This window comes from Zingiber officinale, chromosome 1B (genome assembly GCF_018446385.1).
Source record: "Zingiber officinale cultivar Zhangliang chromosome 1B, Zo_v1.1, whole genome shotgun sequence".
NCBI lineage: Eukaryota > Viridiplantae > Streptophyta > Magnoliopsida > Zingiberales > Zingiberaceae > Zingiber > Zingiber officinale.
In genome coordinates this window covers 9,514,923-9,535,930 of record NC_055986.1, presented here as the reverse complement: position 1 = coordinate 9,535,930, position 21,008 = coordinate 9,514,923, and the positions used below count along the sequence as shown (strand labels likewise).

At 38.3% G+C, this 21,008-nt stretch overlaps 1 protein-coding gene across 1 annotated transcript; it reads left to right on the top strand.

Annotated features, from left to right (window-relative positions):
* The first annotated feature begins 18,051 nt into the window (after nucleotides 1-18,051).
* On the top strand, nucleotides 18,052-19,573 carry LOC122038690 (peroxidase 4-like). The gene is made up of 4 exons (XM_042598610.1): nucleotides 18,052-18,336; nucleotides 18,434-18,625; nucleotides 18,721-18,886; nucleotides 18,973-19,573. Exons 1-4 carry the CDS (start codon nucleotides 18,109-18,111, stop codon nucleotides 19,371-19,373), a joined length of 987 nt encoding a protein of 328 aa, XP_042454544.1. The 5' UTR covers nucleotides 18,052-18,108; the 3' UTR covers nucleotides 19,374-19,573.
* Nucleotides 19,574-21,008: the final 1,435 nt, after the last annotated feature.

Genomic DNA, 21,008 nt, shown 5'->3' with positions numbered 1-21,008 from the left:
AAATCAACTTCAAGATGCAATTCCAAGATGGACTTGGATTTGATACAAGGGTGGCTCCACCATACACATCCACAAACTTCGATTCTTGGAGATCAAGAATTGAAAATTTTCTTATGATGGAGATAGAGCAATGGTTTGCTCTTATGGAAGGCTTCAAGGCTCCAACGAACTCCAAGGGCAAGCTTCTCAAGAAAAGCAAATGGAGCTCGGAGCAAGTCCAAAGGTGCGAGGCAAATGACAAAGTGACCAAGCTTTTGGTAAATTTATTGCCAAGCACCATCCTTTGCAAAATTGGAGAAGTTGAAGATGCAAAAGAATTATGGAGTAAATTGACCAAGCTTCATGAAGAGATCCCCTCCACTGTACAAGAGCAAGAAGTATCCAGAGAGGGTGACTCTTTGGAGCAAGGCCAAAAGGAGGACTCCGAGGTTGAGAGATGCTCAACCTCCGAAGAAGAAGCCCAAGAAGAAGCTTCATCCTCAAGGGAATGCATCGAAAGGAACAAGGAGGGAGCATACTCCTTGTTTCATATTCAAGATGATGAAGCCTCCACCTCTAGGATTGAGGGGGAGCGATCCTTGGTGACTCCGGATCAAGAAGAAGGAGAAGCCTCCACATCCGGGTCAAGAGACGAAGAAGAGGAAGAAGATTCTACCTCCACAAGTCAAGAAAAATCAAATGGAGGGGAATCAAGGTCCGATCAAGAGGAAGTTTCCACCTCCGGATCCAAAGGAAAAGATGCCACCCCTACAAGCAAAGGTATAAATATTTCAATTAATAATAAAAATCATATTATATGCTTTGAATGTAGGGAACATGGGCACTACAAAAGCAAGTGCCCTAAATTGGCCAAGAAGAAGGGCCAAGTGACACCAAAGGGCAAGGAGAAGCCAAAGGAGACCATCCCCGGAACAAAGAAGAGCAAGGAGCACATTGTGTGTTTCTCTTGCAATCAAAAGGGGCATTACCGGAGTCAATGTCCTAAGGGGAAGAAGATGGTCAAGGCTCAAGGAGGAAGTTTAAGTCAAGGGGGAGCCTCTAAGGTAAAAAGGAAGGTAACTTTTATTGAGCCTACCCCTTTACATTATGGTAAAAAGCATGATAGTTCTAATTTTTATCATTTTAATGTAATTTACCATAAGAATAGAAAACATGAGGGCTTTAAGGAAAAGCATGTGGCTCTACATGCCAAAACTACCCAACCTAAGGTTAGGAAGATAGATAGACACTTGGGCGGGAACACTAAGGATAATAGATACATGCCCAAGAACAAAAATGCTCATGGACTAAAACCTAAGGATTTAATGATAGAAAATCAAGTCTTGAGGTCAAGACTTGATAAAATGGAAAAGACCCTAAAAAGGATAAAAAATATCCTACAAGGGCAAAATGAGCAATACCTAGGGCTAGGAAAATCAAAGTCATCAAATGGCCATAGAGGGTTGGGATACAAACCAAAGACTAAGAAGGATGTGCCCTCTTACCATAGGGTTCCATATAGTTATGGAACCAACCCTAGGTCTAGTGATCAAGCCAAAATTACAAGGGAAGTTATCCCTAAGAGTATTTTTGCAACAAATGTGACTAAGACTTCTAAGAAGTCTAAGAAAGTCACAAAGAAGGTTACAAGGGAAGCAATCCCTAGAGTTGACCTAGAAAAAGTGACCAAGACTTCTAAGAAGCCAAACAAGGTCACTAGGAAGGTATCTAGGGAAGTTATCCCTAGTGAATACCTAGAGCATCCAAGGAGCACCAATAGATTTTGGGTTCCTAGGAGCATTTTCTCTATCCCATAAATGGGTTAGAGAGTGTCAACTCTGAGAAGAAGGGTAGTTAACCCAACTTTGAAGAAATTGACACTCAAGGAGCATTTTCGAGGTTTTTGTTAACCTTTGAAAATGAAATGAATTTATTGTTACTCTTGGAAAGAGTAAAATGTGCTATAAAGGAAGAAATTTGAGATGACTTTAAATGGCACAAGAAATCAAGTGTTAAGAAATACCAAATTGGGACTTTGGTATTGTCTTAGGAATTTAAGGCAAATCTAAGCCTTAGTTAAAGTGATTACTCTTATGGGAAAATGAAATATGACAACATTTGAGGAATGTTTTAAATTCTTAATTGGCATAATTAATTCAAGAGATTAAAGAAATGTCAAGTTGGGTTTTGGCATTTTCTTAAGGAAATTGGGCGATCTAGGGTATATGCTTTTTGATTTAGCTAAATGGTTAAGGATACTTAGATAGGTAATCTAGGTATATTTTATTTATGCTAAACCTTGTCATGATTGTTTGCCCATCATATGCCATGACACCATGTCTATTTTTGCATTCATGTTTTATTATGAAAAATCCAAAAATATCATGTCATGACATTCATACATCATGTAGTTATAGGATATTTTCTTTTGAAAAATTATTTCCTTTTGATGTATGCCATAACATAATCATGCATTAAGTTTAATTCCTTGTAATTAAGGACAAATGGCATTTAACAACACTTATTAACAAGTGACATCCTAGGTGGATGTCTAATATCTCTAAAATGCCTAGATAGATATGCATGATCCCTAGAATAGGGCAAAACCAAAATCTCACATCTCACAAGGACTATAAGGTGACTTGTATGTGTTTTAGTCCACATTAGATACAAGTGAGATGTTAGGAAGATGAATAAAACTCAAGATGCTGATTTAGTGCATTCTTTTGAGTTTTAGAGTCATCAAAACACATAGTTATGTGTTTTCCCATCATTGGGAAAGCTAATGTACAAGTCATGTGCATTAAGCCCAAGGAACATGGTGGGATATTGGTTTGAAAATATTTTCAAAATGATTTTGGAAAACCTTGGTGAAGGCTATCTTTTGATAGTAATCACCATTGAATAGTTAGACACAAACTTGAAGAAAACACTAAAGTTTTTGCAAGGTTTCAAGTTTGTGTCAATCTTTGAAAATATGAAGTATTTTCATAGAAAACTATTTTTCCTTGATAGTATATGCCCTAAATAATGCCTACACGAAATTTCATGATTTTTGAATTTTTGTAGAATTTTCTAGGGATTTCTGAAGTTGGCTGATTTTAAAATTCAGCAACTATCAGAGCTCCGATCGATCCATGGATCGATTGGAGTGCCTGAATCGATCCGTGGATCGATTCAGAAGGCAAGTCTCCCGCGAGCAGAAGCTCGCTGGATCGATCAGCCGATCGATCCAGGAAGTCTGAATCGATCAGTGGATCGATTCAGAAAGGTTCAATCGATTGGAACCCAACTCCAATCGATCCAAGTTGCTGATTTTGGCTGGGAAAGCCTGATTTCAGCATCTTTAAACCTATTTTAGTGTAGGTAACCATTCCAAACCCCTCAAAATACATTTGTATACATAAAAAGGGTGTTTTCGTGTTGAAAACAAGGATGGATTGGTTAAGGAAGACTATATTGAAGTCTAGGGTGAGGTTTGTTTCAAATTTTTGAATATTTGAACCTCAAAGCTTCTAAATTTGGGTTTCCTAAAGGATTAGGGATTCCAAGTCATTGTTGGTGCAATGACAGAAGTTACCACCATGTCTTTAGGGGGAGGGACTCTTTAAAGGCATGAAAATTATTTTTCATAAACCTTGGATGGTGGTTAACCTTCCGTTAAGTGAATAATGCTCAAGGATGGGCATTTGCCTACATTGAGGAAGAATGTAGGGTTAAGGATAAATGAAGGGTATGAGACCTTCATTATCGTGTTGGTCACAACGAGTGAATGTGTGAACAACGATGAGCAACTCTTCAGGGGGAGAGTTTTCAACAATGGGGCATTTGTTGAAGTGTGACCAAAATTGAGGCACGGGTTGATGTGTGCTCAAAGATGGGTTGATGTGTGCCAATAGGGGGAGAATGAAAGGACTTATGAAAGGGGGTAAGTTAGGCTTTCATTACCTTGAGGGAGTTTGCCCTCTTAGGGGGAGAATGAAGAGCTTAACTTATGTGTTCATTACCTAGTGGCATGAAGAAGGACGCTATGAGATTAGCCTAACTTACATGTGGTATTGTAAGTGCTATTGTTGTATTGTCAAACATCAAAAAGGGGGAGATTGTTGGTGCAATATCCCTTAGGTCAAGGTTGACCTGGTTGACCAAGCTTGAGTCTTGGTTTGGATTTCGATGTTTGACAATGAAAGGTTGATTGCAGAAGAGTCAAGTAGGTCAAGGTTGACCGGATACTTGATTGTGAAAGTCCTAGTGAGGGAAGCTAGGCAGATGGAAAGCCCTGGTGAGTGAAGGCAGGTGAAAGTCCTAGTGAGTAAAGCTAGGCAGATGGAAATCCTGGTGAGTGAAGCCAGGTGAAAGTCCTAGTGAGTGAAGCTAGGCAGATGGAAAACCCTAGTGAGTGAAGCTAGGTGAAAGTCCAAGTAGGTCAAGAGAGTGACCGGATACTTGGCATGAAAGAAAAGTCCAAGTGGGTCAAAGGGATTGACCGGACACTTGGTGAGGGAGTCCTAGCAGGTCAAGGGAGTGATTAGATGCCAGGCATGACGGACCAACAGGTTAAGGTTGACCAGATGTTGGTTTGGGAGGTTTGGAACTTGGTTTTGGGCAAAAACCAAGTGCTGGATCGATCCATGGATCGATCCAGGCTCTGGATCGATCAGTGGATCGATCCAGACCTTTCCCAGCGAACAGAAAGCCTCTGGATCGATCAGTGGATCGATCCAGAGGTCTCAATCGATTAGTGGATCGATTGGGACGCTGCTGCTTCGCGCGATAAGCGCTGGATCGATCCGTGGATCGATCCAGGCGTTTTTTCAGAGCACAGAGGCGCTCTGGATCGATCCGTGGATCGATCCAAAGCCTCCCCGATCGATTGGGAAAAATCGAATCGATCGGGATCCGACCGTTGAGTCGTATTTGAGCCGCAGGCGAGCGTTGTCTTCGGCACTTCTTCACCGATTCATTTCAGATCTTCACCAGCTCCTCCACAGCTCTTCTCGAGATCGCCAGTTCTTGAAGGTTCTTGGAGGCTCTTCCAAGTCAAGAGGCGGATCAAAGCAAGAAGGAGAAACTAGGGTTAGGGTTTGTGCACTCATTGTAAGCTTGTAAGCTTGTATTTCTTTACTACCCTTTCTTCTTCTTGTATTGAGTCTTGTAGGGCTTCTCCGCCCTTGGTAGTTACCATAAAGGAGAGTTTCATTAGTGGAGGGTGTGTGTGTTGGTGTGGATCCTTGGACTAGTCACCTCTTGTGAGGTGGATACCAAGTAAACCAACCGTGTTAGCGTTGTGTGATTTGTTTCTGTATTTTCCGCTGCACATCTTCGAAGAAACAAGCAACGCCGAACACCGGGCACGCGACGAGCTATTCACCCCCCCCCCCCTCTAGCTACTTTCGGTCCTAACATTGAATACCCCGTGAACATTATAATATCCTATTAATTGTTCAATATGGACGCTCTAATATTTGTTTGAGTGCTAATTATAATCAGAGCCGACCCTAGGCCAGGATTACCAGAGCTCCTGCCCAAGGTCTATAATTTTAAAGGGCTCTTTATATAACTATATAACTATATGTATTTATATCTTGATCCTGTATGAAGACTGAATAGATAGTGCGCTGACTTAGGTAGATAGTTTATTGACGAATAGTTGACTCTCCGATCTAGGATGAAACTTCTCAACAATCCTACATACAATCAGACGATCCAACGAACCATTAGTGACCAAAGATCAAGGAGGGGTCCCTAGCAAGGTCCTTCGATACTCAAGTCAGTACTGAGGAAGAAGAACAGTAGTGGATTTGTGAATAAATGTCTCAGATGTAAAAATTACGTACCTTGCCAACGAAGAGGACCCCTCCTTTTTATACCACCTCTCATAATGTCCGTGACCATCAGGTGGCATCATGCGTCAGAGTTTGTTATATTATTCCTGAAGAGCTTCCGAGGAATCTTTTTTGTACCTACAGATGTACCTTTTTTGTCGTTTATAACTTAAACCTTTTCTAAAGTCGTTGGAGGAGGATGTCGTTATAGATGAATCACCAATGAGAAACCAAATAGATTCGGAAGAAACTTTCAAAGGAATATTCCCTGATAATTTTGTCAGGCTGTTAAAATATTATCTGTTGTTTGTCTGCTGAATATATCTTAGTCGGTCTGCAAGGTCAACCATATTACTTGTCATTATATCAATATGCTCTGTCATATGTTAAATACTGCAGAGATCTGTTCAGAGACTAATATAATGCTCAAAGCAGGGGTGTAGCCAGGATTTTCGATTAGAAGGGGCAATTTTCAAAAATTCATGAAACGAGAAAGGAATAACTTACAACTCTTGGAAGATCATTGTTTTTGAGAAAAATAGAGAAGATAAAATAGAGAGGAAGAAGTAAAAAAAAAAAAAAAAGGAGAACTTTACTTTCTTCGTTAGAAACCTTGACTAGTTTCGGTGAGCTCGACAATAACACAAAGAGAGAAGGTAATACAAAACATGACTATTTTGTTGTGCCAATAAAATCCTAAAGAAATACCAGAAGAGGAAGAAGATAGGGGGGTTGATGGCTGCTTGATCTTGTTGTTAGAAGAGGACAGCAACTGGTATTGCATTTCTTACTTATAGGAGAAGAGAAAGGAGAAGAAAAAAGCTCTTGTGCTTTAAAAAGGAGAGGAAAAAATTGTAGGTTTATTAACGTTGGAGAAGAGAAGGAGAAGAAGCAAATGAGGAAGAAGAGGAAAAAAAAATAAAAGAGAGGAATGAGCGAAGGGGTAACATAAGGTACAGTTGGGATGTAACATGCATAGGGAGAAGAGGGAGAGAAAAAAAATGAAAGGTTTCGTCAAAAATATCCTAATTCTTTTTAAATCGTTCGAACTCGTTTAAACATTAAACTTGGTTTGATCATAACTCGACTTCAAATCAATTCCAATTTGAACCAACATAATACTTATCTCCATATCTACCCATTGAATTTAGTTCAAACTCGATTCAATTTTAATTTAGCTTCCTTACTTTGTGCCCTATGATTTAGTTTATCCGTTTATTATTATATATTTTTTTAAAAAAAATTCAATGCTTAATAGTTTTCGACATTAAATGGAGATGAATTAACTACTCAAAGTGAGGATAAGGACTTTTATATATATATATATATATATATATATATATATATATATATATATATTAATTATATAATTTTTTAATAAAATATGAGAGGGGGCGGTCGCACCCGCTCTCCTTAAGGTGGCTACGCCCCTGGCTCAAAGTATGCCAAAGTTTCATTCAAGAAGTCATATGATATATTATGTATGTTAGAGCTTTATTTTAGGGACAAGATGACATTAAGTAACTTAAACTTGGTAGACTTGTGCCTGACTGAGCGGATATGTAGAGTTTCCTAACGATAAGTGTCTTTAAACTCATCTGGTCTTTGCCCGGCCGGGCGTACACAGATATCCTTATGCTTGACCGGGCCTCTATTCGGTCGACCTTATGCTAAGAACTTTATAAGCGGGTGTACACGGAGAGTCTAGTGTTCGATCGGCCTTTATCCAGCCGATCTTATACTAAGAGCTTTATAAGGCCAAGTGTCCTTAAGCCTGTCCGGGCGTACCTAGACAGCCTTGTGTTCGATCAGCCTTCGTCCGGCTGATCTTATACTAAGAATTTTATAAGGCCAAGTGTTCTTAAGCCCGCCCGATCTTTGCCCGGCCGGGCCTAAACAGGGAGCCTTATGTTCGATTGGCCTTCGTCCGGCCGATCTTATACTAAGAGCTTTATAAGGCCAAGTGTCCTTAAACCCGCCCAGTCTTTACCCGGCCTGGCATAAACAGAGAGCCTTATATTTGATCGGCCTCCATCCGACCGATCTTATACTAAGAGTTTTATAAGGTCGAGTGTCATTAAAATCGCCTGGTCTTTGCCCGGCCATGCGTAAACAGAGAGTCTTATTTTCGATCGGTCTTCGTTCGGCTGATCTTATACTAAGAGTTTTATAAGGCCAAGTGTCCCTAAACCCACCCGGTCTTTACCCGACCGGGCATAAACAGAGAACCTTATGTTTGATCGGTTTTTGTCCGATCGATCTTATACTAAGAGTTTTATAAGGTCAAGTGTCCTTAAACTCACCCGGTCTTTGCTCGACCGTGCATAAATAGAGAGCAAGTGTCCTTAAACTCACCCAGTCTTTGCTCGACAGTGCATAAGCAGAGAGCCTTATGTTCGATCGACCTTCGTCTGATTGATCTTATACTAATAGTTTTATAAGGCTAAGTGTCCTTAAACCAGTTGGGCGTAAACAGAGAGTCTTATGTTCGATCAGCTTTCATCTGACCGATCTTATATTAAGAGTTTTATCAGGCTAAGTGTTCTTAAACCCGCCCGGTCTTTGCCCGACTGGGCGTAAGCAGAGAGTCTTATGTTCAATCGGCATTCGCCCGACCGATATTATACTAAGAGTTTGATAAGGCCAAGTGTCCTTAAACTCGCCTGGTCTTTGTCCAGTCGGACGTAAACAGAGTCTTATATTCGATCGGCCTTCGTCTGACCGATTTTATACTAAGAGTTTTATAAGACCAAGTGTCCTTAAACCCGTCCGGTCTTCGCCCGACCGGGCGTAAACAGGGAGTCTTATGTTCGATTAGCCTTTGTTCGGCCAATCTTATACTAAAAGGTTTTCAGAAGGCCTAAGTGCTTAGAGCTCGGTCAGATTTTCACCTGGTCAGGCTTCCTTGCACTCAGTCCACTACTTGACTAATCATGTATATTATTTCCTGATTTTCAAAGTAAAATACTAGAGTCCTTATATCTGACCGACTTTGAGTCCGATCGGCTTTATTCGAGCGTCCTACTTTATAACCACTTGGGCAAGACACCCTAGAGTTTTAATGCGGCATGATCACAAAGTCATATGGGAGGTGCTCCCCCATTCTGATTTCAACCCCCACATTACCTTGACTTTGACCACCACGTCATCGTTGAGATCCCCTCGCTATAACTCGTATCATATATATATAATAAGTTTTTCCCCTAAAATCACTATTTTTTTCTCTTTTCCTCCCTCACCACTAAAGCAAGCAACGAAACCCTAACTTCACTATTCTACTCATTGTCGCCAAAACCCTCCCTTGCCGCACCTTCCCTTGTCGCACCCTCCCTCACCGCACCCTCCTAACTTCCCTACCTCGTCGTTGAAACCTTCCCTTGCCCCCGCCACGCCTTCCCTCCCTCGTTGCTGAAACGACGAAGCCCTCCCTGGCCCAAGGCTGGCTTTGCCTCTCTCAAAGGCACCCTCCATCGGCGAGACAAGCCATCTCCAGCACTCTCTTCCGTTGTTGTTTTCCCTGTTGTGCTCTGTCCTCCTTTGCCGCAACGAAACTCCCTTGCTGGTATACACTTGTTCTTTTCATTTTCTTATTAATCATGTTTTATTTTTGCATAAATTGGCAATTTCTGCTCCATTCATTTTTAGATCTTAATCGGCCCTAACTTGATTAACCATGTTTTATTTCTACATAAATTGATAATTTTCTTATTAGATTGATGAACTTGGGTTTTGTGAGGATGAGTATTATTTGTTTCCTAATGTTTGAGTGTTGTCTCATAGCCAGCATATTCATGTTTAGCTTTATCTTTGCAAAATGCTCCAAAATACGAGCAGTGCTAATTGATAAAAGATATTTCTGGAGTAATAGGCAAGTCCAGAACATGCCTATATTGGAGTAAAATTTCATAAATTTCAAAATATGAACCGTGCTCATATTCATAAATTGGAGTAATATTTATGAACATGCTTATATTGTTGTGAGGTAGTTGGTAGTTTCACCATAAAAAAATATCAATTATTTTACTACTATATTTTTTTGGAACCTTAATTGAATATAATAGTTGTGGTTTTTTAATAAACTTGCAAGAGGAAGCGAAGAAGAAGGTTTACAACGTCTCGTGTAAGCGATAATTTAGATTTGGATGTGAAATTGACGAGGAAGTAACCAAGTAGGTCATTTTTCATGGAAAGTTTTTAATTGCCACATGATGCCTTAGTCAATTTGAAAATTTAAAAATTTACAGTGTTTTTAATTTTGTTATGGCTAGGATTCCTATACATAAAATTTAATTCATTTATATTAAATTTTCACTTATTTAGTATAAAAAGATTTTAATTCTTAACTACTTTATTGAATACATTATTTAAGTTGCTCAAACCCAAAGTAAATATATTTGTGATAGGTCTTCTTGGTGTTCTCTTCGTCTTCTAGATTCCTATGTTGATGTTGAAAATAAAGATTATGATGGTAAACTAATTAGGTTGCACTTCTTTATTATTTCTCTGTTTGGTATTAAAATTTTTGTGTTAAATTACTATGTTTATCTCTTTATATTCTTGAGTTAATTTTTTTCCACTATCAGTATCCTTTTGCTAAGAATACTAAGTGATTGTTCTTTGAAAATACCACTTACATTTTGAATAAAATTGATTATAAATAGAATTATTATTCTTGGATAATTTAATAGTGTAGGAATGGAAAAAGAATTTATATCCATAGTTTTAGAATTGATGTTTCATTTTTATTTCTAGATTAGAATTACTGAAATTTATATATAAATAAAAAAGAAACCTAAATCTAAGATAAAAAATCTTCAATGAAAAATTTATAGATTAAAATAATTATTAGTTAGACTGATGGAAAGGAAAAATTGAGACATAATAAATAACTTCCCCAAGGCATTTCAACAATACCCGCTCTGATTATTATTATTATCATCAAAAAAAAATATTTACAGTTTTTAACAAAAGAATGTCCATTATGTTCTTTATCTAAAAAAATATTTTTATTCTATTGCTATAATAACACTACACTAGATTCATAATTGCTATATATTTAACAAACTACGTTAACATATTAAATAATTTTAATTAAATTGAAGTAATTTTAATATACTTTGATTAATTTTAATTAAATTGATTAAATATATATTTAAAATATAATAATACTCTATGCATAAGTAATTTTGATTAAATTAAATAATTTTTATTTTATATTTTAGTAATTTTAACTAAAGTAATTATAGTGCTTGAATAAGGGTGCATACCTTTAACATAAAAAAACATGACACCCTCTTTTTTTTTAAAAAAAATGAGGTATTATTTTTTATGATAATAAAAATAAAAATGTCTTTTACTATTTATCTAATTCAATTTTGGGTAAAAATGGGAGCCCCAAATTAACAAAACACAGTAGCACGTTCAAAAAAATAAAAAAGTCAAATGATCATCCTATCCTATTGCTTTTCTCTCATGATTTTACCTTAAAAATATTCTTAAATTTAATATTATTATAGAAGCTATCGACTAACTTATACAACATACAGAAGTTAATAGATAATTATTACATATTAACATCTATACATTCGATTATGATTAAATTCTATTTATTTAAAATGTAACAAGTGTTATTAAATCTCTATAGTTTGATTTGTTTGTTAAAATATTATTTTAATCAAGTTATTACTCAAAAAAATAAAATTAAAATGATATAAAATTACAATGGTAGAAGTTAGCAACTAAGTTTTGCATGCTGTAGAAGTTAGCAACTAGCATTTGTACATTGTAAAAGCTAAATGCTAACTTCTACATGGTAGATTATGATTAGATAATATTCATTTGAAATGTAATAAGTGTAATGAAGTCTTATTCATTTATTTTGCTTATTGAAATATTATTTTAATCAAGTTATCACTCAAATAAGTAAAATTAAAATAATATAAAGTCACTATTGTAGAAACTAGCAACTAGCTTATATAATATTGTAGAAGGTAGATATTTGTTTCTATAATTGTAGAAGTTAGTTACTAATTTCTATACTGCCGCGTATGATCAAATAATATATTGTAGGGGTTAATTGTTAATTTTTATAATTGTAGAAATTAATTGCTAACTTTTATAGGATGATCAGCTAATACACGGATATTTTGAATATATGGTTTTAAAAAGGGTACAAAAATGTGCTCATTTGAATTTAATTAGAAATAAAATATTCATCGCATGAAGATATAAATGATGGATGTCAATTTAATTTTTGCCCAATTTTTATTGCAAGATGCGACCACTTTAAAATATGACTAAATATGGAGTTTGTAAGCATAGCGGTGCATTAGGAATCAATCAAGTTACACGTCGTGTCAAATTCAATATTCATTATTTCACCTAATTCTCCTTTTCTTTAGTCTTTGTTGATTTACCTAATTTCCTTATGAACGAAGAAAGAGCCACTATAATACCACTATTTGACTCACATCGAACCTACTCTGATTTAATCAATTTGGACGTCGAAGTGTCCGATCTTATTAATTTAAATTGGTGAGATTTCTTCGCAATTGCAAGAATTGATCAAACTATTACGTTTGTTGTTGGCATGGTTAAGTTCACGATCTTATCTCTTAAGAACTCCTAAGGCCACATCTAGTTGCTATACTCGTTACAGATGAGATAGTGATTATCCTACGAACTATTAAAATTATTAATTTGCACATGAATATCAGAAGTAATCTTCCAAACTCATTGATTAAGAAGAATATTAGAAAATAAAAAAATAAACGGTATTGTAGAAAAATATTATTAAATGAAAAACTTCATCTAAACATCAATTAACAAAACGTTTATATATATACCTAAAATTCTAACTTGTAAAGAAAAATAAAAATATTAAAAGAAAAAAAAATATTTTTAACAAACTCATGATCCTAAAATTCCTACATGAGCTCAAAATATAAAAGACAAGAATTATTAAAAATACCCTAAATACTTTAAATAAAAAATACTTAAAATTACTAAAAAATGGTATTTGTTCTTGCCTGAGATCACCAACAAACGAACCACTGGTGAGTTGATATCAATATTGACTTTGTCGTCGTTCACCTTGGCGTAGCGAGGACTGGTAGGGTTCTCCACCGGAGTTTGGGGAGATAGCACTAGAAAGAGAAGGTTAGAATGACGGTCGAGAGTTTCCAATGCAACCACTTCAATGCTCAAGTAAGTCTCTAGTGAAGGAGGAAGAAATAAAGAAAGATGAATAGTAGTCTAAAGTTTGTGGATGAGTGTGTGCATGTACCTGCGCCCGTCGTCTGAGTGGGTTACCTTTTATAAGGTTGTGGCTATGTTCCAGGTGTCGCAAGATCCTTGCTAGCGCTACCCACACTCCCTGAAATAAATGGTCACGTTGCCCACCTTTTTCAAATTAAACGGTCAGCACATTTTTCATGTTCTTCGACGAGTAATTGCTACGTTGTCCGTATCTTCAACGAGCGACAACTTATTACCTTAATTGCCAGCTGATCATTTTTGAAATTGGGGGAGATGACGCGCTGGGCAGATGATTCTGATGTTGACTGTGAGAAGACTCTAAGGTAGAGGAAAACAACTCCAAACGCTCCTTTCTGCGCACACTAGAGAGAGCAACTGGAATCGTTAGAGCAAGAACCAAGGAGGGGGTCTCTGGCGCAGACACTCTGATGCTTAAGTCAGGACAGTGGCCAAAAATAGAGAAAAAGATTAACAACAACGTAGATGCGTGCATGCGCCTAATAAAAAAGTTCAAGTTATCTCAAGTTAAACGTTAAAAGTTACAAGCTACCTGGCCAACGAAGAGAACCCGACCCCTTTGACATAGGGGAAGAAACTCCAGGTGTGAAATTCGAATTAGAGGTTTGCAGAGAAAGACATAGAAAAATAATTTGTAAATAACGTCTCTAGGTTTAAACGAAAATAAATTTTAATTTAAATCAAACTACTCAACATTAACCACCTTGTTCTTATAAGAGCCTTAATCCGTATTTAGTTAACATAAAAATAAGAAAAAGTTACAACAAAAACAAGAAGAAAAAAAGTAAAAAAGCTAAAATCTCTATTAATTTTTTTTAAAAAAGAAAACTAATTCTAAAAATTTGAAATAAATAAAGAAAAAAGTCAAAAGACCAAATCTAGAATTTTGACGACCTAATTAGTCAATTCCATCTTGTTCAAACTCTGAATAGAATGCAACCACAATAGGAGACCACAAACTCATCATCTTCCTTGTAAGTAGTCTCGATCGTCCTTCTTCTAGATCTAAAAGGGAGCTTGATAACCTCGTTTTCTTCTCATCACAATTTGAAGGGATAATAGCCATGTTAGATGATATGAGATGATTGTCCTTGGATGCTCCTGCATCAGATGCCCTAGGTTGAAACGAACTCGTCCTCGAGTTCAAAATAAGGTTTTCAACATCCATAGTCTCCTTGTTCTTGGCATTATCTTCTGATACTGCATGAACTTTAAGATTTCAGGCACTACGATCACAATGTGAGACTTTCTCAGCCGGAACCTGTCTATCATGACCTCGACCATGCACCTCACTATCTTCAAGATTTTGTGTCGCTAGACGTTGAGATAACTCCGTGATTTGCCTCTGTAGATTTTTAATGAGCTCGTAGGGTACGCTTCGATCTTGGTGTAAGACTTCCTCAGCCGGAACCTGCCTTTCACAACCACGATCACGATGACTATCCAATGGATCTAAGACTCTGATACCAACTGACGCATGGGAAGAAACTCCGGGTGTGAAGTTCAAATTAGAGGTTTGCAGAGAAAGATATAGAAAGATAATTCGTAAACAAACAGGGGTCGTCTCTAGATTTAAATGAAAATAAATTTTTATTCAAATCAAACTCAACATTAACCACCTTATTTTTACAAAAAACCTAACCCTTGTTTAAATAACCTAAAAATACAGAAAAGCCTTAACAGAAAAGTCACAACAGAAAAATAAAAGTAAAAAAAAATTAATCTAAAAAAAAATATAAACTAACTTTAAACAATAAGAAAATTAATCCTTATAAAAATATAAAATCTATATTAATTTTTAGAAAGGAAAACTAATTCTAAAAATTTAAAATAAATAAAGAAAAAAATAAAAGATCAAATCTAGAGTTTTGATGACCTAGTTAGCCGATTCCATCTGATTCAGATTTTGAATAGAGTACAACCACGTCAGGAGACTACGAACTCATCATCTTCCTTGTAAGTAGCCTTGATCGTCATTCTTCTATATCCAAAAGGGCGCTTGATAGCCTTGCTTTCTTGTAGTCACAATTTGAAGGGGAACATAGTCATATTGGATGATATGAGATGATTGTGTCCCTGGATTCTTTTGCATACCCTTTTTATACTGACATTCTGAGAGTCCGTAATAATGAGATGTTAGAGAATGTTTGGTGTCAAAATATGTCGAGTAATGGAAGATGCAGGGGCGTAGCCTAGATTTAAAATTACCTGGGGTTGATCGTCGACATTGGTGTTCCGGCAACGATGGTTGCGGCCGAGTCATGATGATAGGGCGGAGTCATGTCTCTTGTGGCAGGGAGAGCAGTGATGATAAAACTATCAATAGGGATAGCAATGAATGTGATGCCATGGTGGTCAGAGAGGAAGGTAGCGATGGCAGGTCGCGGCTGTGGCTGCGACAATGTCTCACATATATAGCATGCTAATAAGGAGAAGGTTTGTCGCGGTTATGCTAGTCATGTCGCGGCTAGACGCATGCGAGGAGGGACGAGGAAGGCGACGACACCGGCTACTTATGGGGCGGATAGAGAGGTGAAGCGACAAATAAGGAAAAATTTAGATTTAATTAAAATTTTTGGCAATTCAATTGGGAGAAATAAGGACTGGAATGAAAAATACTATAAACCATATGAACCAAAATAAAATGAGGATGAAATAAAATTTTACTTGTAAGTTTTTAAACATGGGTGGGGCTGAAGCCCACCCTAGCCCAAGGGTGGCTCCACCCCTGGGATGATGTACAATCACCCTTCAAGAAAGGTTTCATTACCTGTATATGAATGACTTTTCATAACCTCCATAATAATAAGACGGCTCAGAATGAGGCGGCTGAGAATATGTCAAGTAATGTCAAGCAATGAAAGATGTACAGGCATCCCTAAAGGAAGGTTCCATTGCATGTATATGTTATGGTAGCGGAATATTCTCTGATGAATAATTGTTATTTTCTAACAAATTGTTGTGATTCTTTGACAATGTTGTCTCCTGAGTTAGTCCAATCGGTCGTGTAGCCGACAAGCCGTGTAGCCGATCGGCGGTGTAGGCGACCGATTGTGTAGCCGACCGACCGTATGATGAGAGACTGACATATGAGAAGTGGGGAGCTTAACTCCATAGGTTCGACCGACACTTTGGGTAGACTGACCATATGACAGAGACCTTGCTCTCGTGGAGCTAAGTCATGGAAGATCTGATCGGATCTTTAGTCGAACAGCTATATACTATGATACTTGTCTATGAAGAGCGGAGAACTAAGTATCGAAAGGTCCAACCAGCTCTTTAGCCCAACTGATCATATGTTAGAGGCCTCGCCTCTGAGGAGTATGGAACTGAGCTCTAAATGCCCAATCAGCGCTAGGTCCAATTGACTATATGCTCTGAATGCTCGATCAGCGCTAGATCCGACTGACTGTATGTTGTGTGTCTTGGCCCTGAGAAGTGAAGCGTTGGGCCTTGTATATCCAACCAGCTTTGGGGCTGACCAAACTTATGCTGAGAATTGTCCGACCGACACTTTGGGCCAACCTGTCATATACCAAGAGTCTTAGCGCTGAGAAGTGGGGAGCTGAGCTATGATGATAGTGACATGTTCAGCTGCATATATCACCATCTCATCTTGACTTTGACTACCATATCATCTTAACTATCAATCTCATATTACCTTAAAGACCACTCGCAACATATTGTATCACCAACAGTCAGGTATGGTGCTTCAATTATTTGGGGTGATTCATAATCGAGATCATTGTTGAGCTAGGTTCCTTGGAGTTATGGCCACATGGAGTCGGGGTTGCCTGGAGTCGGGGCTACGTGGAGTTAAGATCATCCTGGAGCCAAGGTTGCTTCGAGTCAAGACCCCACGAGTCAGAGTTGACTAAAGTTGAGGCTGTGCGGATTAGAGATCCTCGTGGAGCCGGAGTTGCTTGGAGTTAGAGCCACACGGAGTCGGAGTATGCAGAATCAGGGAGCGGTGATGTGTTAACTTTGATTGCCACCTCAATCAAACTATTAACCTCCTCAATTACACGGCGTCCTTGATTATCTTCCGTATATCAGTAATCTTCGGGCATCACCTGCCAACCAATGCAGTATCTCAATTAATATTATATTTGTCCTAAAATTGTATAGAACTTTATCAATCCGAATGCTGCCAACGTGCATGAAATAAAGTTTAACATTAAGGCAACTGAATTCATAATCGACAAAAATAAAGAGAGAATGATTTATTTTATTTTTTTTGTAGTTTTCATTTTTTTTATATAAAAAAAACACTTGCATGATTTCTTTTGAGACCTAGAGGTGGTAACTCTTATTCTAGAGGTCGTTTAGAACGGTCCTATAGGAAGGAAGATAAATTACAAGAACTTCGTTGAGTATGTGACCTTTTACATCGGATTAGGTGATCTGCGATTGCGATGCATTTTACACCAGCTATATCCCGTAATCTATATATTACATCAACTGTGCCAGTCAGGCAATAGAGCATAGTACTTACCACATGTGGGAGTGTTATATGCTTCCCTGCACAAACCTTAATTTGTCTATTAGCAGTATACGTATCTTTAAAATTGATGGCTTCAACGCAGAAAACTCGTGCCCCCAGCTGGAAGTCATCGATCGCACCGGTTGAAGTGGTAAACTACAAACCCTTTTTTAACTAAATCTTCCACAGATTTGTTACTAAAAGAACTCCATTTTCATAAACCAAACCATTGACATTGAGAGCAGTTGACAATGCATGTACATGCAACATTAATTAACTTCACGCATACGTCTCTTACTACTCCAATACTAAACTACAGAGTCGATATGGCAACTCATTCAAGCTATAACATAAGCACACAAATCCAAAGTAGCAGGTAAATAATGACCATCCATTAATTATATTCAAGAGTATACCACTTGCACCATCACATCTCCCTCTACATAAAATGCTCTCCAACTGTTACATGTTCCCATGCTGCCATGCACACTTCTTATTCATCGTTAATTCAATTCACAAGCTAAGTTAATTCTACTGTGTAGTGCAATGGCTTCCTCTAAATTCTTATTTCCTTCTCTGCCTCTTCTGGCACTCTTCCTCCTCCTCCTCCTCAACCACGGCGGCGCATCGCACCAGCTCTCGACGGACTTCTACGCCAGGTCGTGTCCCCGATTGCTTGACACCGTGAGATCGGTAGTCCAATCCGCCATCCAAAAGGAGAGGAGGATGGGAGCTTCCCTTCTTCGCCTCCTCTTCCATGATTGTTTTGTTCTAGTAATAATTTAAACTATATATATATATTGTCATAACTATCGTTCTGGTTCTTTCTCTAATTACTTATAATCAGTACGATATATATATATATATGTAGGGTTGTGATGCATCGTTGTTGTTGGACGACACGCCGACCTTTAGAGGGGAGAAGATGGCGAAGCCAAACAACAACTCCGTCAGGGGTTTTGACGTCATCGATCAGATCAAGGCGGCGGTGGAGAAGGTGTGCCCCGGGGTGGTGTCGTGTGCCGATATCTTGGCAATTACTTCTAGGGACTCTGTCGTCACTGTGAGTATCGATCGTAATTAACTACATCGATTAATTTTAATTAAATAAACTCCAGTAATAATTATTATTAATAATAATTTTATAAACTAATCAAGTTGGGAGGGCCGAACTGGGAGGTGAAGCTGGGGAGAAGGGACTCGAGGAAGGCGAGCTTCGCAAAAGCAAACACGGAAATTCCTCCGCCTTTCTCGTCCCTTGCCAATCTCACTGCTTTCTTCGCGAGGAAGGGGCTCTCACAAGGAGACATGATCGCGCTTTCTGGTTTTTCTCCATGTTTTATCAGATTGATCATATTAATTTTGACGTTAATTATTAATTACTATTATATATAATATATCAATGTGCAGGTGCCCACACGATAGGCCTAGCGCAGTGCTTCACCTTCAGAGACCGCATCTACAACGACACCGACATCGACGGCTCCTTCGCGAAGATGAGGCAGGCCAATTGCCCCAGACCCGTTGGCTTCGGCGACAGCAACCTGGCACCGTTGGACCTGCAGACGCCGACAGTGTTCGACAACGACTACTACAACAACCTCGTCGCCTTCAAGGGCCTCCTCCACTCCGATCAGGAGCTCTTCAAAACCACCGGCGGCAGCAACAGCGTGCCCCTGGTCAAGTACTACGCCGGCAACACCGCTGCCTTCTTCAACGACTTCGTCGTGGGGATGATCAAGATGAGCGACATCCGGCCGCTGACCGGCAAGAAGGGCGAGATTAGGAAGAACTGCAGGAAGGTGAATTAATCCGTTGTCTAGGGCATCCATGGACGTGCACGGGACACGCTGAAGCTATGCTGCTTAAATAATGCGGTCGATCGAGTGCTTGATCTTCTTTGTTTCGTGATGAGTTGTCTGAATTATGCATTGTGTTTTATACTTTGTTTCACTGTGTTGGTGATCCCAAGTGTTGCATAAATAATGTTGAATCCAATAATATTGTATAATTTGAGTTAGCAAAATTAACAGTTTGCACTTCCAGAACCATTCAGTAGCCCGAATCGGCAAGGGATTGATGCATCATTTATTGATGATATACAAAATTTGTTGGGAGTTGTTGATAAAAGTTTATGAAGATAGAATGATGAGGTGGTAATTATTGATGAGAGTTTGTGATAGGATAGAATTTGATGAGGTGTCATGATAAGAATAGAGTCTCGTGGAGATAGAATTAAAAAAAAAATCTAGATTATTAGTGCTTATCCAATAAGCCTATAAATATGTATCCCTCGTCTTGCTGATTTGAAGTATGATAATTGGAGTATCCAAATGAGTGCATTACTGGAGAGCGAAGGCTTGTGGGATATTGTTGAAAGAGACTATAAAGTGCCTCAAGAAGGAGTCAATCAAACGGAGGCACAGAGAACGATAATGGCGGAACAAAAGAAAAAAGATAAGAATGTTTTTTCTTTATCTATAAAGCTCTTAATAAACCTACTTTTAAGAAAGTAGCCGAAGCTACAATTTCCAAAAAGACATGGGAGATCCTACAAATAGCATACAAAGGTGATAAAAGAGCAAAAAGTATTCGCCTTCAGGATCTCCAAATCCTGAGAGGGGAATTTGAATCGTTAGAGATGAAAGAGTCTGAAAGTGTATCAGACTACTTTACAAGGGTATTGGTTATTGTCAACCAATTGAGAAGAAATAGCGACGACATTGAAGATAGTCGCATCGTAGAGAAAATTCTACGCTCATTGGAGCCAAGGTATGACTATGTAGTTGTGGCCATAGAAGAATCAAAAGATGTGAAAGAAATGAAGGTGCAAGAACTATTAAGCTCTCTACAAGCTTATGAAGCAAGAATGCAAAGAAGACAGAGAGAGCCTATGGAGCAGGCTCTACAAACCAAGCTCACGATTATTTACCAGAAAGAAGAGTCAAAGATCGAAAGTTTGCAAGAAAACGGCGGTGACCATGGCGAGTTCCGTGGATGTGGCCGAGGTAGAGGTCGTGGCAGGGGCTTTGCTCGAGGCCGAGGAAAAAGTAAAGACAACAATCAAGGTAGAGACCAAAGGTATGACAAAAGAAATGTAAGATGCTATACTTGCAACAAATTTGGATATTATGCAACGGAATGCCGCTCTAACAATGTGTAAGGGAATGCTAATTATGCATCCAAAGAAGGCAATGACAATGATATAGTTTTGCAAGCAAGAAAGGATGGAGATCCACAAACAAGAATTTGTGGTACTTAGATTCCGGGGCAAGCAATCATATGTGCGGGCGTAAAGATATGTTTGCCGAGTTGGATGAAACCGTGAATGAGCAAGTATCGTTTGGAGACGCATCCAAAATCCAAGTAAGAGACGTTGGTAAGATTCTTATCAAACTTAAAGATGGAGCTCACACATACATTATTAATGTTTATTACGTGTCTGA